Genomic DNA, 22,408 nt, shown 5'->3' with positions numbered 1-22,408 from the left:
ATATATATATATCTATGATATATCTGTGAGGTTATGTTCGTGATGGCCATGAACTGAATACTGTGGTGTGTGTACCCCGTTTATCAATTTGCAGAGCAACTGTTTTCTATGTCGAGCCACCTGCCTTGGTTTGCTCTGCAAAGGCATATGTGCTGCCAACTCAAACCTGAACCATTTGACAGACACTACACAGAGAGTACCTGAACACTATGTAACACAAGAGTTTGTTCATAAACAAATTTGTACTTGTTATCCTGCTCTGACGTACACTGCATGCCTCAACATCCATACACCGAACACATTTAAATACCTCATCTGAAATGTGACGGGCGTGAAATATTTCTCGCATAACGCATGGCATTCCACGATGGCTTCATTTTTATAACTGCTCTTGAGAGAAACAAAATCTGGGTATACGTCAAAATGATGCAAGACAGAAAGACTAGGTTGCGACTCTGCCCTGACTAGCTCGTCATGTCGAAGTAGTCAATGACTTTGTCCTTGGAAGAGGAGGAGCCGACTACGTCCGTGGAATGCTTGATGGCTTTGGCAGCAGATCTGGGCAGGAAAAAAAAAAATGCAAAAGGCTTGGAGGTAAGAATAATTGTGACCCTGCATCACAAAATGAACACAAAGTCGCCAGACATGAAATTTTAGTTAAGAGCATATTATGAAAGACCAGACTTAACGCTTTCAAATGATGTATAACTCAAATCAAATGGACTCTCCTAACCTATCCTAATATTGGAAAGAAAGCACACACTCGGGGAAAAGTGTGAACTGAGAAAAGAGGCTCAGAAGTACCATGTCTATTGAAGCGCTAAATTTTTACCAAGCCATGCTGGCTGTGCGATGAATGGGACAAAAAACAGGATGTAAACCACCAGAGTAACAATAATGAAGGGATTATCAGATTAAACTGAAACTGAGCATGCCATATCAACACATTCTGTCCATTATTAATCTCAACTTTCAAAGCAGTAGCATCATCCTTTCATAAGTTATTTGAGTTGAAAGTGAAGAGTGTGTTCACCAAGATTTTTAAGAAGTGAAAAGGGGACTCTATAGACAAACCTAATCACACTATTCTACCAAAAACAGTTCGAGATAAACTGCTATAAAACACACTTTCCTGCCTGTTTTATGATCCCAAATTTTAACATAATGTAGAAGAAGACTTGCTCTTTCAGAAAATATGAAAAAGTCAAGATTGGCTAAGTTGACCCATTTCATCTATTTTCAGTCCTCACACAGAACCAGTGTGTGCGACTTTTTGTTCGTTTTGTGGTGCACGGTCACAATTGTGGACTAAAGGGATTATTGACATATCATTTGAGTGGAAAATGATATTAATCATTAAATGGAGAGGTGATCTATTAGCTTCTATAAATTTTGCCATCTTGATGAAGAAACAAACTTGTGATGAAAGGAAAGAGCAAAAAGTGAAAGGTTTTCCCAACAAAGCTAATTCACAAATATCTTGATTTAAAGTTGTCATGGTACTGTAAAACAAGGAAAGTTCGCATGCATTTTAATTTCACGAATTTCGCGAGCGCCAAGATTCGCGAAATTAAAATGCACGCAAAATTTCTTGTTTGCACTATACGCATTGAACGCCTGTGGCAATTCGCGAAAATTTCATGCCATGAAAAAGGCCGTCGGCTCCAATTCGCGAATATTTTGTGCCGCGAATATATCATGTTTTACAGTATACAGATCTACAATTGTACTTACTCCAGTCAATATTTGGATGTTACAGTTAAAAAAAAAAAAAAAAATATGTATATATATATATATATATATATATATATATATATATATATATATACACACACACATATACACATGTACGTATATATTCATATATTTACATGCCATAAGAAATTTCATGTAAATTTAAGTGCATGAGCATGCAAGTGTTGGATGAGAAACTCCACAAGATGTTTGACTTGTGAGGAGAGTAATGTCAAAAAAATGGTACAGTGAAACCATCACTTAAGATTCTATAAGTAATGGTATTCTAAGGTTGAATGAGTCACACAGCGTTTGACTCCCCTTCTCCTAAAATTTCATGTGTTGTGCATACAATTATTTTAATGAAAACATATGCAACCTCAATGACTTCTAATAACTTTGCTTATTCAATCTTGTTCCAATGCACGACTGTGCACGAACTGATTGAAAAATTGCACTATGCTTCAGTACATTGAAAGTGTCATAGCCACAGCGTTGTCATAAAATTTACATCAGAGCAAAGCTTGCAATGTTCTCTGCAACTTTGCTGCACTGCAATTCTAGCACACCCACTTCTGTGAAAGCTCACATGGCTTTGAAAATCAGAATATTCACCAAAAGCACTCATGGCATTGCTGTCTCAGAACTACTCCACCAAGCCAGCACCTCATTTTCACAAAACATGCATGCAAGTTCCCAATATAGAAGCCTTTTGTTTATGTCATTGGCAGAACATGTATTTCAGTGCGCATACAGTATGTGCATGTAAACCTCCAGAACACGCAGCTAGAACTTCCAAGTTATTTGACCCTATATGCTAAAAGATAGAAAAATCCTTTAAAAATCCATAAAAATTTTATCATCTATTCCTTGTGTCATTATCAACGTTTCCTGTAAGTTTCATTCAAATCCGTTCACAACTTTTCGAGTTTAATATTTTGCAAACAGACAAACAAACACCAATTAGCACTTAAAACTCCTCCTTGCTTGGCAGAGGTAATAATGTGGCATACAGGGAGTTTGCACCATGGCACACAATGGGTTAATAAGTATCAAAGCAGCTGGATCTTACCTGATTTCGTCCTCTTGGCTGTGATGGGGGATCGGGAGAGGGGCCCTGGGGTTCAATTCTCTCTGGATGACGGCAGTCAGTGTCATGGCTGGCATAAAACATCTACCCCTGGTGGATAGAGGAGGAGGCATCAGTGTCAGGAAACAAACACAAACCTCCGCCATAATGCATGGTTCTCCTAATAGGTCTATAGTACAATGTCTTGACAATGTGTGATGACAGTTTCACACAATTGGCAAAATATTAAAATGACAGGTTTGACACAAATGTGCTGAATGTTCACTTTCCTAGAACTAGGTTCAATTGGATGAATGATTAAAATGTCAGAGTGCAGGTATTTGGGGAACTGATAATTTTTACTTGACTTTTGACCCTTTTATAAGTTTATGCATTGAGTAATTTTCAAGGTATTGAGAAAAAGTATAATTTCAGTATCAAATGGGAAAATAGCATTATCTAAACCTGGCCTTTGACCTTCGACCTCACAGTTCCAAAGAGAATCACTGTTAGGTTGAACACGCATTAATATGTAAGTTTCATGATGATACCTTGAGTTACTTTCGAGATATGGAGGAAAAAGTGCAATTTAGCACTTTCACTTGACCTTTTACCTTTTAACCTTTGACCTTTTGGCAAGAAACTTCCCCAAAAATAAAATCACTGCGTATGCCATATATTTAGCAAGCCTAACTTTTTGCGAATCGGGACTTCCCCACAATTCTGCGAGTTGGCTGCAAAATTCACGAACGTGAAATACAGTACAAATGCATTACTTCGCAGCTTGTTCATGTACTGTGTTCTGCGTACCAATACACAGTACGTACTCTGTACTGTATGTGCGCACTTTGCATTCTTGTTGGGATCAGAGACAATATCTTTGCATGTTCTTGTAATCACGAATAGCACCCGGGGGGTGTTTCATAAAGCTGTTTGTAAAGTTAAGAACGACTTACAAGCGACTGGTGATCAGTTCTTGTGCTGAATTATGGAAATTCTGATAAGTATAGCACATCAAAATTGATCACCAGTCGCTCGTAAGTTGTTCGTAACTTTACAAACCGCTTTATGAAACAGGGCCCTGGCTTGTAAAATTTTCAATAATAAAAATCTCCTGAGATATATGGTGGATACAGTAGTTACAGTACAGCTGTACTTCACTTTTCAAAGATTTTTCTCTCAAGAGACACATCTCACACATTCTTACATGCTCATACTCATTAACCATCACAGAATGAATATCTCAAACCCCGTTTTGTGGGATGGCATATATAATTAAAGTACAACACTGTAATTAAGCCCCGTAGAAATATATCTTAAAGTATAAAAACTTGTACAATATATACTGCACTCTGACTAGTGCATACTCTGACAAGCATATATTTACTTAAAAAGGTATTACAAAGTGCTACTACTCTCATCCATATTGATGTAAATTCTGCTCATTCATCGAGTCGAAGTACAAGATCAATAATTAGTTGAATAAAAAAAAATAAAAATGAGAATCAAAAACCAAAGAAGCCAATTGATAATTGGCGAAATGTTGCAACAGTGAGTTTGTTTTCCAGTTGTTGTTTTTTTATTATTCAACTAATTATTGAACTCATCCATATTATTGGGAAAGGATCACATGAATAAAATGATGCTTGTACTGGAGAAAACGACATACAGATGATCAACCTGGGACAGCAGACTCACTTTTTCGCCGTGGTGACGACGTTCCTCTTTGGCTCTTCATCGTAGCTCTCCGACTCGCAGCCGTAGAACTCGGCTAGTTCGTGGATGATGCGGCGATGGTTGCGAATCATCGACGGGAAGGCGTGACTGCGGCTGGACTGCTTGGACTGTACAAGAAACAGAGAGAGGGAGGTGAGTGTGAAATAGTTTTTGTGATTCATTAAAAAAGACAGGAAATCTATACATGCTGCTAGTCATCATGGAAATTGGAATGTTGGATTTCAGAGATAAACACACATTTATGTTTATAAAATGTGTTTTAATTGTGGTTAGTTATGTGGTAAGTAGTACTAACAGGGTAATTTTAATTGGGTTCTAAGTGCAGGTTTAAATAGTCTGTTTTTGAAATTTGATAAGAGTAATGATGATCCTTGTAATCGTACATGTATGTAACAATATATTATGTATATGTGTGTAATTGCATACAAGTTTGAATGATTGTATTTGAGTACTATATTTTTTGTTGTTAATATGTCACCAGTGAAAATTGAATGTCTGTCTCCATGAATGAGCAGACGGTAAATACTCATATAATATGATATAATATATCACATCGCATCACATCACATTACATCACATCATATATCATATCATACACTGTATATCATATTATACACTTGTACAAATGATGCACAGGATAGAGTGCGTTAGTGGAGATGTAGCGCACTCGAGGGTATTTACAATTGTGAAACATGCACGAGGCGAAGCCGAGTGCATGTTGCACTACAATAAAATAGTTGTTTATATTCATCAAAGAGATATCTCTTTTTTTTTTTTCATTTGCAAAATCATGGGAAATTTTTCATTTTCAGGTAGTAATTTTGCAGGGTGGAAATATTGAAGCATATCCCAAATATGAAATGAGCACGATTATAAAGGAAAAATTTTGTTTCCTTGTTCTATGCAATTTAGTAATTCGCATTTTGATTCTATGGCATTACAAACATGAGAAATTCATCTTACCAGGCTGAGTGCGAGAACCTACTCACAGAAAAATGTCAAATTTAACAGTAAATTCAATCCCAAACACTGATTGTAAGAATAAATGATGTCATCCCTTTTTACTTACATTCTTTGCAGACACTACAAGAGCAGATAATTCCTTCTCAATTGCAGCTACAAAGCCTTGGTGCTTCCTGCAGCGAAAAAACAACAACAACAACAATGAATATAATAAAGTATAGACATGAAATCTAAAGTAGCAGCATCAGACGAAATGGGGACGGGGGGGGGGGGATACCCTTTCTGTAGCTTATTGTGAATAAAGGAATAAACAGAGAAAATCAGTTTAAATTTCAGAAAATAGACATGGACAAAAACTCACATTTCTTACCTTATTCATTATTGTCCAACAGAAACATTTTAGTAATTATACTGCTATTTGTCACAATGTGCAGTAATACATTCATAACAAAGTCCTTGAATAATATCTTTATTTCATTTCATTTCTATATCTTTTCATGTAAATTCTCAACAAAAAATACATCAAATAAAACAAAATAGATCGAGAAAAGGACTCAGAGAGCGCAGACCTCCGCCAAGCAGGTCATTTCCACCCGTACATGCATGCTGAAAATCGTCCAATTTCCCAATGATAACGAAGCCGAGCATTTACCTCATTGGCTTCCCGCTGCGCGCCGCGCCTTGAGCAGAGCACTCGCATCAGTGCGCGTATGCAAACCTCAAGTACGCGCAGCTTGAACGCCCAAGTTCATTGACCCTATTTGCCAAAAGATAAGAAATCCTTCATAAATTCATACATGTATTCCCGGATCATTACCAAAATTTAATAATCTATTCCTTGTGTCATTATCAACTTTTCCTGCAAGTTTCATTCAAATCCATTCACAACTTTTTGAGTTATTTTGGAAACAAACAAATACACAAACAAACAAACACTGACAAAAACATATCTTCAAGATACCTTCAGTAGTAGTACCAAAAGCCTGTCATGTCAATTTTCAGTACTATTAAAAACTGTTATGGAACCATACATGAATGAAAGTCACAAATTGAATGCTATAAATATATGTTGGTCTACAAAGATTAGTTTTCTTACCTATTCTGTGGTACTGCATGGCCTTTCTGATGCTTTCATTTGCATCTCGAGAAATTGACCAAATTTATACTGTTTGCTTGGCAAACAGTCGAAAATGCCGAGAGTATAGGTGAAAGAAAAATACTGCCATCAAAGACAAATTTTAAAGGTTTGGCCTACTATTTAAATGGAATATCTCACAGTGCAGATTTTTAAAAATGTATTCAAATATGTACAGAAATATTCTCACTCACAAACTCATAAACACATGAGCTTCATTGAAACGGGAACAGTGTCCCCCCCCCCCCCCCCTCTCTCTCTCTCTTTCTCCAGGAAAAAAACAAAACAACAACAACACACACACACACACACACACACACAATATTGCAGAAGTTTCTTTCACAGTATCATATTAAGTATGAGGTCTGTCTCCCCAAACTGACCTGGCCTGCTCCTTGAGGAAGTCACTGTAGTTGGTAGTCTTGATGGTGGAGGAGAGGTCTGGATTCTTAATCTGAAGGGCCTCAGCAAGGCGTCTATGTCAAGGAAACACAGATAAAACACGGATTTACTTAGTTTTTGGATATCTCAGCCATTTCAAACCTGATTTTCATCAAATTTAACATTTATAAATTGGTTTCTGAGCATGTCACAAAAAAATAAAAGCTGAATCCTCATCTAAACCAATACCATACCATCCCTTTAATCCATTGAGGACGAGTCACAAGTATACTCGGGCAAGTGTCTATGGAGGTTGCGTGTTGTAGCAAAATCAGTCCTTCCTCAACAAGTTAAACTAGTATCCAACAACACAGGAACCTGTGAAGACTTTCTGACCAGCATGTAACACACCTTCTGCAATAGCATCAGACTTTGGGGGGGGGGGGGGGGGGGAAGACAACTGAATAGGATGAGTTTCCCCTTGGTGGTAAAAGCTGTTCTGTATGTGCTTATCAAACATATATACTTCTTTTATATCAGGTGAAATGAGTCACATTCTAACAACAAATTAATTCATCGGACACTGTCACTAAGAAACCAGAACACATAGATCATTAGTTCAGGCAATAAAGTTTGATTCTTCTCTGAAAGTATTTGTCCTGCAGGTTCCCTTTAGTTTGACTGAAAACTCAGCATGGAGCTAGGTCATTCAATGCCTTTGTTTACATAGAAATCATATGTTATGGGAGAGCAACGTTTTGCAGCCCCTGACATGAATATTTCAAGCAAAATTTAGAGACACAAACCTGTTCCTCTCTTGGATACTGCACTCCTCATCACACTGAAGCCTGTTAACAGTAAACAATACCACACAGAGTGATCAAGGGCTAACAGAATGTGCGCATGTTTGCCTTACCCAGCCACAACTCCCTTTCACACATCTTCCCCTTACATGTACTGCACATTCCTTTGACTTTCCTGTTTGGCTCAGAATAAAAAACAAAACAAAACTCTCATCACTAACATTATTGTGAGCTTTATTCAGAACAGATGAGTACTTTTCTTTTGGCAAATGCCTACTGATTTTTTTATTATTATTTTTTTCTTTTTCTTTTTCTTTTTTTTTTTGGGGGGGGGGGGGGGAGGGGAGGGAGGTTGCATTAATGTGAAAGTCTGAACCAAAATCTTGTCAGAGAGATCATTGAAATCATGATCAACAAACTGAAGTATTCTTCTCTGCACAGCCAAACACAGGCCATCCAAATCTTATGAACATATACATCAAGTCATTCTTATGTTGACCATGATTACAAAGAAATTGTATAACATGCAAAATTTAATCGTGAACTACATTTCGTCGGGTGCCCGTGCATTGGCCGCTAACGCAATACAATTTGTATTGCATTAGCGGCCAATGCACGGGCACCCGACGATTTGTGAATCGTCAAATAACCAATGCATTTGGCACAGATACATGGTGTAAATGTAAAAACTCAACTAATAACACACAGGAAAATGCAACCTAAGAGTTTACAAGAAATATCAGAATCAATCACAACAAAAGTCAGGTCAAAAATAGTAGGTAGGGCAAGACTCACAGAGGGGCTTACCTGCTAGCCCTAACAGACCCCTTGGCACCTGTCATGTCACGAATGTCCAGATCTTCATTTTGCTGAAGGGTCTGGATCTTACCAGCAAGCTTGGACACGGTCAACCTGGGGGACGGGAACAAGGTTTAGAAAATCATATATCAAAGAAAGTGATGACTGAACACTCTTTGTCGTTTATTTCATCAGAGCGTGCAGGAGGTCTACACACTGTCAAAAACAATACCATAATTTATGGGTAACACAGTTTAATCACAGAGTAAACCTGGACTAGGTGGATAATTGCACAATTTCATTTGAACATTGACTGTGTGGACATCTGACATAAACACATATCACAAAGGCACAAAAGGTACTGCATGTCTACATGATAGTGAACTGAAATAGTTATAAAAGTTTTGCAGCATTTTTCTGATGACTTCTAAAAAGATAAAAATGGCTGGTTATTTATCAGTAAGCTCTTCATAAATACAAGAAGTCCTTTGTTATTGTTGTTGTTATCATCATTAAACTCTTGAGGCTCATGAATGCTGTTGTTGTTTCTACTTTGCCTCTATCTGATCACCATCGCCTTTACTACCATCATCATTACTACCAACACCACTACCATCAACTTCATCTTGATCAACAGCATCACCATCATTATCATCATCAACAGCATCACCATCATCATCATCATCAGCAGCAGCAGCAGCAGCATCATCACCATCATCACCATCATCAACAACATCACCATCATCACCATCACCATCACCATCACCATCACCAACATCACCACCATCATCATCATCACCATCACCATCACCATCACCATCACCATCATCATCAACATCACCATCAACACCATTACCATCACCATCACCATCACCATCATCACCACCATCATATCATCATCATCAGCAGCAGCAGCAGCATCATCACCATCATCATCACCATCATCAACAGCATCACCATCATCATCACCAACATCATCATCATCACCACCATCACCACCATCATCATCACCATCACCATCATCATCACCATCACCATCACCATCACCATCACCATCATCATCACCATCACCATCACCATCACCATCACCATCACCATCACCATCACCATCACCATCACCATCACCATCAACACCATTACCATCACCATCACCATCACCATCACCATCAACACCATTACCATCACCATCACCATCACCATCATCATCATCATCACCACCATCATATCATCATCATCATCATCATCATCGGCATATCAAAATGAAAGGAGTTTCTTGTTCACTGGGAGACTCACTTCTGCATGGCCTTGGTGATGGTATCATTCCCACTGGCCTGACACTCCATCATCTGGCTGCGTCTACCACACGGACAACTCATTTTCACCTGTGAAGTGGAGAGTCCAGAGGGGGTGAGTGAGATTCATGGCACTTCTCTCTGCTCTCTACATTATCAACTACAATGCTGAAATGCATAAGTGTCTATGTAATGAACCCAGCTAATGATAGCCACTACATTATGCAATCATCCCTACATGTACATCGAACTTTAAGCACTCATTTTAACATATGTGACCCTGCATCACAAAAACAAGAAGTCGCCAGACACGGATTTTTAGTTAAGGGCAGATTCTGAAAGAGCAGACTCTAAGCTTTAAAATGATGTATATCTCAGCTCAAATGGACACTCCTAACCTATCTAAATATTGGAAAGAAAGCACACACTGTGGAAAAGTGTGAACTGACAAAAGAGGCTCTGAAGTACAGGGTCTATTCAAGCGCTTAATCTTTAGCAATCCGTGCTAGCTGTGCGATGAATGTGACAAAAAACAGGACGTAAACCATCGGATAATAAACAATTAAGGAATTATCAGATTAAGCTGAAATTGGGCATGCTTTATAAACATCCTTTGTCCATGATTACTGCCAACTTTCAAAGCAGTAGCATTATCCTTCCTAAAGTTTTATTAGAGTTGAAAGTTAAGAATGTGCAAAGGGTTTTGAAGAAATGAAAAGAGAACTCTTCAAGACACACCTTCTCACAGTGCTCTACAAAAAAGTGCTCAAGAAAAACTGCTAAAAACACAATTTCCTGACTGTTTTATGATCCCAAACTTTAGCACAATAAAGAACAAGATTTGGTCTTTCAGAAAATATGAAATACTAAAAACTATCGAGGTTGACCCATTTCACTTATTTGTGAAAGTCCTCACACAAAATCAATGCATGCAACTTTTTGTTTGTTTTGTGATGCACGGTCACATATGGACAGTCTTAGAGGGTCTCAGTTCTATGGATCTCCCCCGTCGTGACTAAATTTACTCACCTTTGCCTTACAGGTGATTTGAGGGCAGGGCCATCCCACATGGCACGTCACACCACAGGGGTGTCCGCAGTCTGGTCGACGCACTTTACAGGGCTGTTTGCACTCTGGGTTACACTCCCCCTGGAAAAAATTGAAGATGCTTGTTATCACTGGGCAATCTCATCTGCACATTAGCTATCCTATTTCTAGGCAATGTCTTATTTCCATAAAGCAGCACAGGCAATGACAAGATACGTAACTATTTTAGTTTTCAGCACACAAACACATACAAAACTACAACCACGACCAGGGCCACAAACACAGACACAAACACAAACACAAACACAAACACAAACACAAACACAAACACAAACACACAAACATAAACACAAATACAAACACAGAGAATCACATTCATAAACACACACACACATACATACTCACACAACAAAAAAACTAGCACAAGCACAAACACAGACAACACAAGGAAGCACCGACACAGACACAAAGGCAAATTTATATGAAATGCAGTGTCTGTGGTCACAATACTTACTGCATGACACGTCTTGAGGCACGTGTGGTAGCCACATGGAAGCTGTTTGCCACAAGGACGTCCACAGGATATCCCCTGGACATGGCATGGAATGTTGTAGCGTACCTTAGTGCCAAAAGGGTCACAATGGACAAAGTGGTTGGACAATGGACTAGGTGGTGTGAATAAGATTTTCTACTTTCACTTTCACAGCAATACTACACTTTTTTTTTTGGGGGGGGGGAGGAGAAAACTAAAATGGCTACATGATATTACATCTATGGTCATTCCAGATTAAACATACTGTTAAAGTGGAAATTTTCACCTTTTTTTTTGGCAACAAGAAATTAGCACGAAAATAAAAGCGAGCATGTTTTTTTTGCATGTTATTTGATATTTTTGATATTTGATATTTGATATTCATTTATTTCTGCAATTTCATGACAAACATATTATAAAATACATTATTCTTTTGTAAAACTGACAGGATTTTTGAAGAAGGATTAATAAACTTGATGAATACAAAATATTGACAATTATGCAATATTATCTTATTTTTGATTGCGTGGAATGAAACACACAAAATTCATATCACCTGGCCAAGTATCACAACTTTTTGTGGAAAAAATTTATGCTTTTTCAGTAATGGATTCAATTACAGTCTTATGCACCCTCACTAATGACAAACAGGATTCTTAATCACATCTCAATGCTCCATACTCGCACATATCCATGTACTGCCTCCTAAGAATAAATGCAGTCATCACAATCACCACTATCAGTCCTAATATCATCATTGATATCAATCATCATTATTACTATCATGATAAGTCCTGTTCTAAGCATTACTGTCATACATATTGATAGTGACAATCCTTTGCTGAAAAGATGAAAAATTCGAAGTGTTGTTACCTCGTGACCTCCAATACAAGTCTTGCTGGTCAGTTCGACGCAAGGCGGACACTTCTCGTCGCTATGGCAATGGTGCCTGACCGGATGCTGACAGTCGTGCCGCCGGTTGCACAGCTGGCGGCACTCTGGGGGCGGGGTCCCGCAGGGGATCGGGGGAAACATAACCTCCGTGCCACAGTGGCAGGTCAGCTCATCAAAACCTGGAGGTTAACAAAGGTAGGAGTGGCATGTATCAATCATGATTCAATACAGGTCTGTGAGAAAACGGTCTTCGGTGCGTTCGAGCACTCAAAAGCGAACCAAAGAGAACAAAACTATGGTGTACAATACCGTGTTGTGCCAGATTTGGAGCGTTCGAGTGCTCTGTGGAGAAGCGTACCTCATGAGTTATTCTTAGTGGGGGTCACACATTTTGTGCCAACAAGGTCATTCACCTGGCGTGCTACGCTACTTACAGATTTCCCCGAGCAAAGACAATGATATCTTTGCATGATGACGTATGTGTGTGTGTTACGTGCATTCTTCACATGCCAACTTCTGGTACCATTTTGGTACGCTTTTGGAGCACATTGGGAAGTGGTCCACTTTTGGCTCGGTTCGGTTTGGTACACCAAATACATGCATTAAAGCATATGCTCCTCAGTTAACGAAATTCTTCAGCTGTGTATGTACTTACAGAGATCAGTGATAAAGCTGTAAACAATTTGTTATAGGGATTCTCAAAGATATCCGAGCTGGGCCAGCCTTCCCATTCCATGGTGTCCCCATGCTACTGTGAAAGTGGATATTTTCGCACGGCTAATTTCTCGCGCTTGGCCAGGTAAAAAGAGTTTCGTGTGTTTTTAATTCCGCGGAATCAAGACACCAAGTACAGGAAAATATGGCAAGCAAAAATGTTTGTGTGCTTTTATTTTCGCGCTAGTTTCTGGTTGCACGAAATGCGCAAAAATTTCAACACAGTGAAAATTTCCACTTTTACAGTACCAGGTCTTTATGATAGGGATGTTTAAGTTTATGATAGGGATGACTTACTTGCATGCAGGCACGGTGGGCAGTTTCCAATGTGGCACGGCTCCTCACATGTGTGTATTCCACACTTGAGCTTCCTCCCACACTGCTGAAGGCACAGGTGTTCTTCCTCCTGTCATATGAGCAAAGGAGAAGTTGTCACAAAGTTTGCAGAATGGTACGACAGTTGAGGTACTTTTGTGGCTCAGTGGGATACGAACAAAGACTCTAAACCTTAAGGTTTGTGGTTCAAGTCCCTTGGCGACAATGGTGGTGTCTATAGGCACTTCATCCAGATTCATCCACACTTGTACTGCTAAGGGGATGGAGAATTAAAATCTGACGGTCCCTGGGTGCTTGTCTGTTTTATAGCATTAATATCAATGTAGCAATAGGTCTAGCACTTCATTTGACTAATAACACTTATTTCTACTTACCCTACTCCAAAAAACAAAGATAACTGACAAATTACCCACATGAAAAACACAACCTGTAAATCTTGGCTACACTGTGATAAATTGCTTTTTTCTGGGTTTTTTTATTGTTCTATAATCAACACTTTACAAGTAAATCATAAACATATCACATACTGAATGTGCGAATTGTGGCACACAACAAATAGGAGAATTGATAAACACCTTGTGTATGAAATGGTGACGAAACATTTGCTCCTACAACAATTGCTCCAGTCTTATTTTCTCCAAGGACTTTTTGTTAGGGTTGCGAAAGCATTTTAGGTTTAGTTTGATGTGAGGATTAGGATTAGGCTTAGGGTAATGTTTGTTGGAAGAATTTACGTTTGGCTAAGCGTGCAGATATTTCACAGGAGCAACTGCTGCAGTACCAAATGTCACGGAACAGTATGAACATATAAAGAATCTACATAGAAGTACTTGCTTTGAAGGGTGTAACAGATCCCACAAGAGTATATAATTTCGGAGAGAATATACGGCTTGCACTGCTCACCACACAACACAGCTGGCCACACTTGTGCCGTCCACACTGTTTCTTCTTGGTGCACTTCCTGTCGCACAATGGGGGCGCCATACCGCCCTCCGCCTTCACTGCCGCCTGCAATTCGCTGCAGGCCACATCGACGAAGCGATGACCGCACCGGCACTTGATCATGGACGTCTGCTCACAGGGTGGACACGGACCGGTGTGGCACGTCTGTTCACACTTGTGTGTATCTATGTGTAAGAAGTGTATGGAAACAGAATCGCTCAAAAGAATAATAGATGGTAGTAGCAGTGATTTATCGCACATCTAGAAACCAAATATTGAGCACTGTAAGACACATCAGTGAAGTACAGCTGAAACATGATTCATTGTTCATGGCAGAAAAGCCTGATTTTTCTCAAAACAGAAAGTCCTTTCAGATGATACCTGTGACTTCAAATCAGCGGACATTCAAAGGACATGATATGAAGAGTTTGTTCTCAAAAACCAATAAGTCCATTTTTTAAGATTTCGAAGTACGGTCTCTGTCATAAAGTACAAAATAATACCTTTTAAATGATATATTTGTCACTACATATAAAGGTACATTTTTGAAGTTATGGTCAAAAGAAGCAAAACTTTTCTTATTATTCTCTTTATTTTTCTTGACCTTTAATTGCAAATATCTCCATTTGGCAAATATGGACTTTCAGGTTTTTGCAAACAAACTCTTCACATATCTCCCTGTTGCTCCACTGTGCTGATGGAATATGATTTTCTCCTTCAGGTATATTCTCCTCTACATTCATGATACTTATACATAATATTAGCACATCATGCCCTGTCCAATGGCACAAACTGTGTAAGTTCTGCAAAAATTCTCAAGTCTGAAGGGAAGCAGACTACTTCTACGAAGACGAAGTAGGGCCTACTTTGTATCACATAAACCTTTACTGCACAGGGAGAGAGAGAGTGAAATAAAGAAAGAAAAATTGAAGGAAAGGGTTATCATGATCACTAAAGATGTTTTGATACAGACCTCTTCCTCCGCAAGGAAACATCTTGCCGCATTTCTTGTCACAGGTGGGGACGGGGTCTGTACACGCGGTCCTCTCAGCCCCGCCCTCAAGGAGTGAGAGGGGGGTCTGACCACAGGGGCAGTGGGTGATGCGGGCGGGGTCCAGACCGCACGGCTCGCAGGGGCCCTGGTGGCAGAAATCCTCGCAGCTGTGGTGACCACAGTCCAGTGTCCTGTCAAACAAATCCATGCATTAAAAGGTTAAAGGTTGGTCAAAGACTCAATGCATTAAGGGCAACCGTCATATAAAATATCATGAACATGATGAACTTTGTGGTAACATAACTCATAGTGCTCTGCTCTAGTGGATTGTTTACAAATCAAGTTTCAAATTATATGTCAATACAAAAATGTTGTAATGAATGCAATAGATAAGTGATGATGGTTACAAAAAAAAAGTTCATATTCACTATGGCAATTGTACAGTCTAATTGTAAATTTCTTGGCTTATTTCCTTTTGCTGATGTGTGCCATTGGAATGCACACGAACATTAAAAAGCAGGAAGAAAGAAGTAGGAGGAACACAAGGAGAAGTGGAGGATTAATTCCACTCCCATGGGCACAATATCAAACATCACATCAGGTTGTAGCAACAAATTGATTTAATCACTTCATATTCATTCCTGTAAAGTCATAGACAAAACACTCCTTAGCCAATTTAAGATGTTTGTTTACGTCCTCGTCCATAGGTACATTCACTGGAAAAAAAAAAATCACTTATTAACTTATTCATTGATGAATTCATTTAATCATCAGTCCACTTGTTGCTAATTCATTCAATACTTTTTCTTACACATACTTTTTGATGACTCACTGGGTTTGATTTGTTGTAAGTTTTTGTTTGTTTGCAAGTTTTTGTTTGTTTGTTTGCTTTTATTCCATCTTGTTTTGTACGGGGGTGGGGGGGGGGGGGGGGTGTGTGTGAAAGAGTGCAAGTGACCCCTCCTGCCTCCGAGGTCCAATTTGAGAAATGGGACTCACCTGCCGCAGACCGTCATGCAGGAGTAGCTCCCAGCCGGATTCTCCCTCGCAGTCTCCTCTGTGCACGCAACCTCTCGCTTGGCTCTTCCACAGTAGCAGGCTGGAGGAGAATGGGTTACCATGGAAACGCAGGAGAATCAATGCACCACTAGTTTAGCACTCAGGGAGGAGGGGCTGACAGTGAGTTACTTTGGGGGGGGGGGCATCCTTGGCTACATGTAAGCCTTGAACAACTGACCATAAATGAATCAAATGTCCCTCTTAATTTTCGATGCGGATGTCATTTAGATGTGCAGCGTACTCTTAAAAATCTTTGCGTATCCAGAACATCCATTCTTTTTTCATATTCACCTACACTTCTAATCATCGACAAAGTAGTTACATTGAGGCAAAAATTCATCAGGGGTTGTCAAAAGCTATGGTGTACAACGCATTTCTCACAGAAAGAATACCAAGCTAGAATAAAATGATAGCCATGCATAATTTGACAAACGTTAGATACAACCTGTATAATAATCGATTTATAAACCGTAAGTGGTAGAATAGTCTAACCAGCAAAAGGAAAATGACAACAGGACTGTGTGAAGCTGAGTGTAATACATACATGTATATGTGTGGAAGCACAATGTATCCTTGCACATGTTGCACCTGCGCTTAAAGTTCTAGTTGAAGCCAATAAGGTACAATCAGATACACAGAGCTGTATATAAACGCTCTATCAAAATCTGACATAAAATACGAAAGTTACTGAATTCAAACATTACCAGTGTATTCATTGAATCACAATATTGGTTGCAAAACACATGCAAATCAGATGAGAGTGATGATATCACGGTCGTGGAGTTGATCTGCACTTTAAAAAATCACAGATATGTACCTTGCACCACCACCTCCTCACAGGGCTGGCAGGGTCCCGAGTGGCAGATCTCCTGGCAAGAGTGGCTGCCACAGTTGAGGAGTTTCTCACACGGCTGCTGGCAACGTATCTCTTTCTGGCTGCCACATCGCACTGTCTGCTGTGTCTTGCCTGTGTGGCGGGATCAAGAATCAGGAGGAATTACTTTTAACCTTTGCACATACCATGTGCACCTTAAAAAATAATTCTTCCCCCCCCCCACAATAAAAACCCAACAATAACAACAACAAACAGACTGTAATGAATACCACTGGTGAATCAAGGCCCTTGGTCAGGAAAGAGACATGTGACATTTGAACAAGTACAGAAGGAAGTTCCAACATGTTGACTCCAAACAACAGTGAAGTAGCAGGAAATAGCATTGAATGGGGAAACCCCAAATTGCCATCTTGGTTACAAAACTATGTCTTTGCGTGTATCGACTTCAACATACACTGTACGTTATGAAAATAGCCCACTCAAAACATATTCTGGGCTGCACACTAACCCATTTTTTTTTCTACTGGTCCAATGGATAGGTCGAACCAGTAGGTACCCAGTTTTTCCATTTTTTTACTGGTCCATTTCTGAGAAAGTTACTGGTCCAACAGTGATTTTTTACTGGTCTGGACCGGCGAACCAGTGCCAGTGTGCAGCCTTGATATATCTACAAATTTATACCATTTTCTTCATTCTTATGATGGATTTACTCATACAAACTGGCAAACAAGTTTTAAGTCTTGACTTTAATTTCTTTGCTGTTATGGCTGACACACAGACTCTAAGCAAAAGCAGGCAGAGTTCTGTGGCTCTACCTGTCCTAGACAATACAGACAGGTTGTTTATCTTCTTGATATCCAGGGGTTTCACAGACTGGATGACCTCTTCATAGAAAGACAGAACTCTTCCCCCCTCCCTCCCCCCCCCCCCCCCCCCAAAAAAAAAAGAAAAAAAATTATTCCGGTACACATTGTCAAAATGAATGCTTTGCCTACCTGCCTACATCCTTACTAACAAAAAGGGAAAACAAAAATTAATGTTTGATCACCAAACACAACTCACCACACAAGCACTTCTGTTGGACATTGGAGGGACAGGGCGGGCAAGGGCCGGGGTGGCACAGAATGTTGCAGGGATGGGGGCAGGAGGTGGGGCGCTTGCGACGACACACCTCCCCACAGCTGTGGGGTGTCTCCCCAGGTTCCCAGGGGGGCTCTCGCTGCTTGCCGCAGAAGCAGAAGTAGACGTGCGGGATCTTGATTTCCACCCCACGACAGGCCGGGCATTGCCAGCCATCAGTACCTGAAGGTATATGAAATGAAATGCTAAATGTCTCATTTGAAGTGAAACTATAGCACTGTGGAATGGATTTTATGCTGCACATTTCTTCATCTTTGAATACAAAACAAAACAGACCATACCACACAGGTTTTTGACATACCTATTACAGGCACAGGTCACTTGAGCTGAGAGGACACTACGATGCTAGTGCTCTGTGTTTTGAAAAAGCTCAAATGCATGATTGGGAAGTTGAATGGTGATTTATACTTTTACCCTCTGCAGCACAGTAAAAAAGTTAATGAAAACTGAGCTATTAGCCATGTGACTTGTGACTAGTCTGTTCTTTCCAGAAACCGGTGTACAAGCAGAAAAATTAAAAAGTGAAGCTCCATTAATATCTGACATCAATGCCCCTCTGTTCTGAAACAGCACTGAAATGTATCCTTTTTGTCTCCCAACTATCTTTTAGATTATATGCCACTGACATAGTGATGGTCATGAAAACTGCTGATGATATTTCAACAATAAATCTACTGTCATCTTGGACAAGAAAGAGCAGAGATACATGGACAAGAGCAGAGATTATTGTCCAATTCTTGGACAAGAAAGAGGAGATATTAAAAATTACCTTCAGCTGTTGCTGCAGGTGACTTAGCCCACTTCTTGATGCAGCCAAGATGGAAGACCACGTAGCAGGTTTTACAGCTCCACACTCTGGCCTCACACCTGACCCTATCGCAGCACACGGGGCACTCGTAGGTCCCTGACGTCAGGTGCTCAATGAGGGCGCCGGTCTGAGTCTCGCTGCTGTACTTCTTGGCAACTTGTCGGCCCTGGGCAGATTGCCTCCCCGCACCGCCCCCGCTTTTCCTTCTGTCCTGACGCTCTCCCTTCTGACTGGCGTTGGATCCCGACCTGCTCCTACCCTCCGCGTCGTTGAATCTGTTCCCGCTGTTGAGGTCGGATTTCCCTCTGGGTCGATCCTTGTTACCTCGCCTTTTGTCCATGCCTTGAGAAGTGGCGTTTGACTCTGCACTGCCAACAGACTCCCTGTCTGATGAAGTTTGCCGCGTAAAGAAAAGCTCCTCTGGGTGCTTGTACTGCCTGGAGTTGGCTGATCCATCAGCACTTCCACGATTATTCGACTCCCCATACTGAAGATTGTACTGGGATGTACCAGTTTGAGGGTGGGTTGCTCTCTGCCCTCCTCTTCCCCTCCCCCGCCCTCTCGGCTTACCACCCCTCCTGCCCTGCTGCTCATGGCGTTCATTATACCCCGTGTTGTCTGCGCCGCCATATGAGTCCTGTCCAATCTCGGAGTCTGCAGGTCTTTGAGGATATCTGGAGTGCGAATCTGAACCTCCTTCTGTCTGACTGTAATCCTGGTATTCCCGATTTTCTCTTGTTTGCATTTGAGGATTCCTCGACTGGCCCCTCCCACCTCTACCCCTCTTGCCCCTCCCCCTCCCTCCCCTCCCCCCTCTCTGGTCTTGCCTGCTGTCCTGCCATCTCCACCTCTCTGTTTCACCTCCGGCTCTATCCCAATCTCTCTGATCGGTCCTCCAGTGATCTGTCTGCCAATTGCCATGGCGATAGCCTTGCTCCTGTCCATAGCTATCAAACGGTGCAGCATCTCTGCCATAACCACTTCCACCATCATAATAATTTTGTCCCCTGTCCCGGTAATCTCTTTGATAATTCCCCTGGTAGCCTCCTCCTCTACCATAGCCACCATAGCTGCCTTGTGGATATCTCCCTCTGCTGTTCTGTCTACCGTAGGTTTGATCCTGTTGTGACATCCTTCCTCCTCTGTCTCCCTCAACAAACTCTAAAGATGAAGCCATGATTTTCCGAGCAGTCTGAAAGGAGAACAGCAATGAATACTTCTCTATAAAACTGATGATGATGATGATGTTATATCAACTTACAATTATCCACTTCATTTCAAAACTGGATGTGAGCACTGATGTTATATCAACTTACAGTTATCCACTGCATTTCAAAACTGGATGTTAGCACATCTGATAATTTAATAGGATCTATTTTATCTGGTACTTCAAAACAAAACCAAGTCTGTTGATGGACTAAAGTTCAGACTAAATCATCTGCTGCCACTGCCACTGCCACAACACAGGCCCAGAGACTCCAACTCTCCCGTTTTCGACGGGAGATCTCCCGCCGAAAGCCCATTTTTGCACAATCTCCCGTTCTCCCGTTTGAGATTTGATTTCTCCCGCCCTGGCTCTGTGTCTCCCGGTGGAAAGCATTTCTTACTTATTTCTATCGTATGTTGAAAAAATAAGCCTTAGATAGCACCAGAGAACATCTAGAATCCTAGGAACTTCGCGCTTCGCACACATCAACTTGGAGTCTCCCGTTTGCTAGGGGTGTCGGGCGGGAGAATCTCCGGATCAGAAGGTGCTTGGGGTTGGAGTCTCTGCAGGCCTGGCACAAGAAGATCATCTACCACCTTTGAGATAGAAGTCAACAAGAAGGTAATTTGCTGCATGTCTGCTGGATACTGTAGTCTGTACCTGTACACCGACTACAATCACCGACACCATGCTATACAGTACAGTGTAAATTAGATAGCCCATGAATTTAACCTCATCACTCTGCTCATCCAACAAATGCAAAGGCCAACGTGGCAAAGCCATGTGTAACACTTACATAACAGCACCTAACGTTAGATTGTCAAACATATTCGTAGTGCCTGGAGGAAGGTTAGGAATTTGTACACCACAACTACACAAGCACAACAACAGAAGTCAGAGACTCCCACTAGACAGTAATTACTTTCATTATGAACGCTAGAACGGGCTAGTGGGGTATTGTTGGCATGTCTAGCTAGGATAGATCACTGAATTCATCGTTACTTTTTGTTGTTATATTGCACTGCACTCCTAACTAGCTAAAGGCAATGTGGTAGAACTGCACTGACTGACTGACCTGATCAGGAACAAACGAGTAGGCCCTTATTATCATATACGTAGCATGCACGCAGTGCAGTGCAGTGTCAGTGAGAGTGTGCTCTTGATCTTACCTCTTTTGGCCAATTCTGTACGCACGTTTACCACCTGCTGTAGCAGAAAAACGCGTCAAGTTGTCGGAAATGATTTTAGGATGACTGAGATAATTTTTAAGTCTACGCTTCACTCTAAATCGACCAGCAACCCGGATAATTATGGACAATGACGTGATACTGTCACCGTCCGGATTGCACCATACCACCGTCACTAGATAGCACTTGTCTCTTTTTATCGCCGCTTTTGCAGACCGACACACCAGTGCCGAGATCATGTGTGTACAGTACGCACGGCACGGTGACATCGACCGGAATCATCAGCACACACTCATACGGTACAACCTTCCCGATCCCACCATGCACACACAGCTCTTTGACATACACACACATTCTCACACATTATCACACACAAACTAGTGTGTGATAGTCTTCTTTAAGACGTAATGTTAATAATAAATTTCACGCCCACCCTATACCTACGAGCATGTCTTTCAACTTTTACATTAAATGTCTATGTTCATTTTCATCGTAACTAACAATTTAACACAATATTATCCCCTGTAACTGCAAACCAATCTTCAACACATCAAAACATCATTAATTCTAATTTAGGCTAGAGTAAAGGCATAAATAATGATTCGTTTTTTCAAGGGGTGGGGTTGAGGAGGGATGCAGAAATCTTTAGTTTCAACAAACTCTCTTGGAAAATAATGATTGTAATAATATTATACAGTGGTATGCATGCTAACAGTGAGCCATTAAAGTTTCCTTGCATATCCTCCTCTATACTCTTGAGACATGATTGATTATGTATCAAATGGCTTAGGTGCGTCATGA

The 22,408-nt window shown here is 40.6% G+C and overlaps 1 protein-coding gene across 1 annotated transcript; it reads right to left on the bottom strand.

Annotated features, from left to right (window-relative positions):
- Nucleotides 1-400: 400 nt before the first annotated feature.
- Nucleotides 401-21,726, bottom strand: LOC139712453 (transcriptional repressor NF-X1-like). Its single transcript, XM_071624270.1, has 19 exons — nucleotides 21,590-21,726; nucleotides 19,175-20,405; nucleotides 18,328-18,567; nucleotides 17,248-17,397; nucleotides 16,371-16,470; nucleotides 15,351-15,562; nucleotides 14,339-14,562; nucleotides 13,397-13,505; nucleotides 12,365-12,564; nucleotides 11,474-11,578; nucleotides 10,942-11,061; nucleotides 9,914-10,002; nucleotides 8,630-8,734; nucleotides 7,826-7,867; nucleotides 7,022-7,114; nucleotides 5,610-5,676; nucleotides 4,502-4,647; nucleotides 2,807-2,914; nucleotides 401-558 (listed from the first exon to the last, which is right to left on the bottom strand). Exons 2-19 carry the CDS (start codon nucleotides 20,388-20,390, stop codon nucleotides 465-467), a joined length of 3,420 nt encoding a protein of 1,139 aa, XP_071480371.1. The 5' UTR covers nucleotides 20,391-20,405; nucleotides 21,590-21,726; the 3' UTR covers nucleotides 401-464.
- Between the last annotated feature and the right edge of the window lie 682 nt (nucleotides 21,727-22,408).

Source organism: Diadema antillarum, unplaced genomic scaffold (assembly GCF_040938485.1).
Source record: "Diadema antillarum isolate AM-2024a unplaced genomic scaffold, OU_Dant_1.0 seq00001808_RagTag, whole genome shotgun sequence".
Lineage (NCBI taxonomy): Eukaryota > Metazoa > Echinodermata > Echinoidea > Diadematoida > Diadematidae > Diadema > Diadema antillarum.
Note: the sequence above shows the minus strand (reverse complement) of the source record. Positions and strands in the feature narration are given on the sequence as shown.

What these genes read in the sequence shown, in the direction of transcription:
- LOC139712453 (XM_071624270.1), bottom strand. Translation starts at nt 20,390, where the DNA reads ATGGCTTCATCTTTAGAGTTTGTTGAGGGAGACAGAGGAGGAAGGATG. An exon ending in TGAGGAGGTGGTGGTGCAAG is followed by an intron (nt 16,471 to 17,247) that starts GTACATATCTGT and finishes ATTCTCCTCCAG; the next exon opens with CCTGCTACTGTGGAAGAGCC. An exon ending in GTGGCCAGCTGTGTTGTGTG is followed by an intron (nt 13,506 to 14,338) that starts GTGAGCAGTGCA and finishes CTCATATGACAG; the next exon opens with GAGGAAGAACACCTGTGCCT.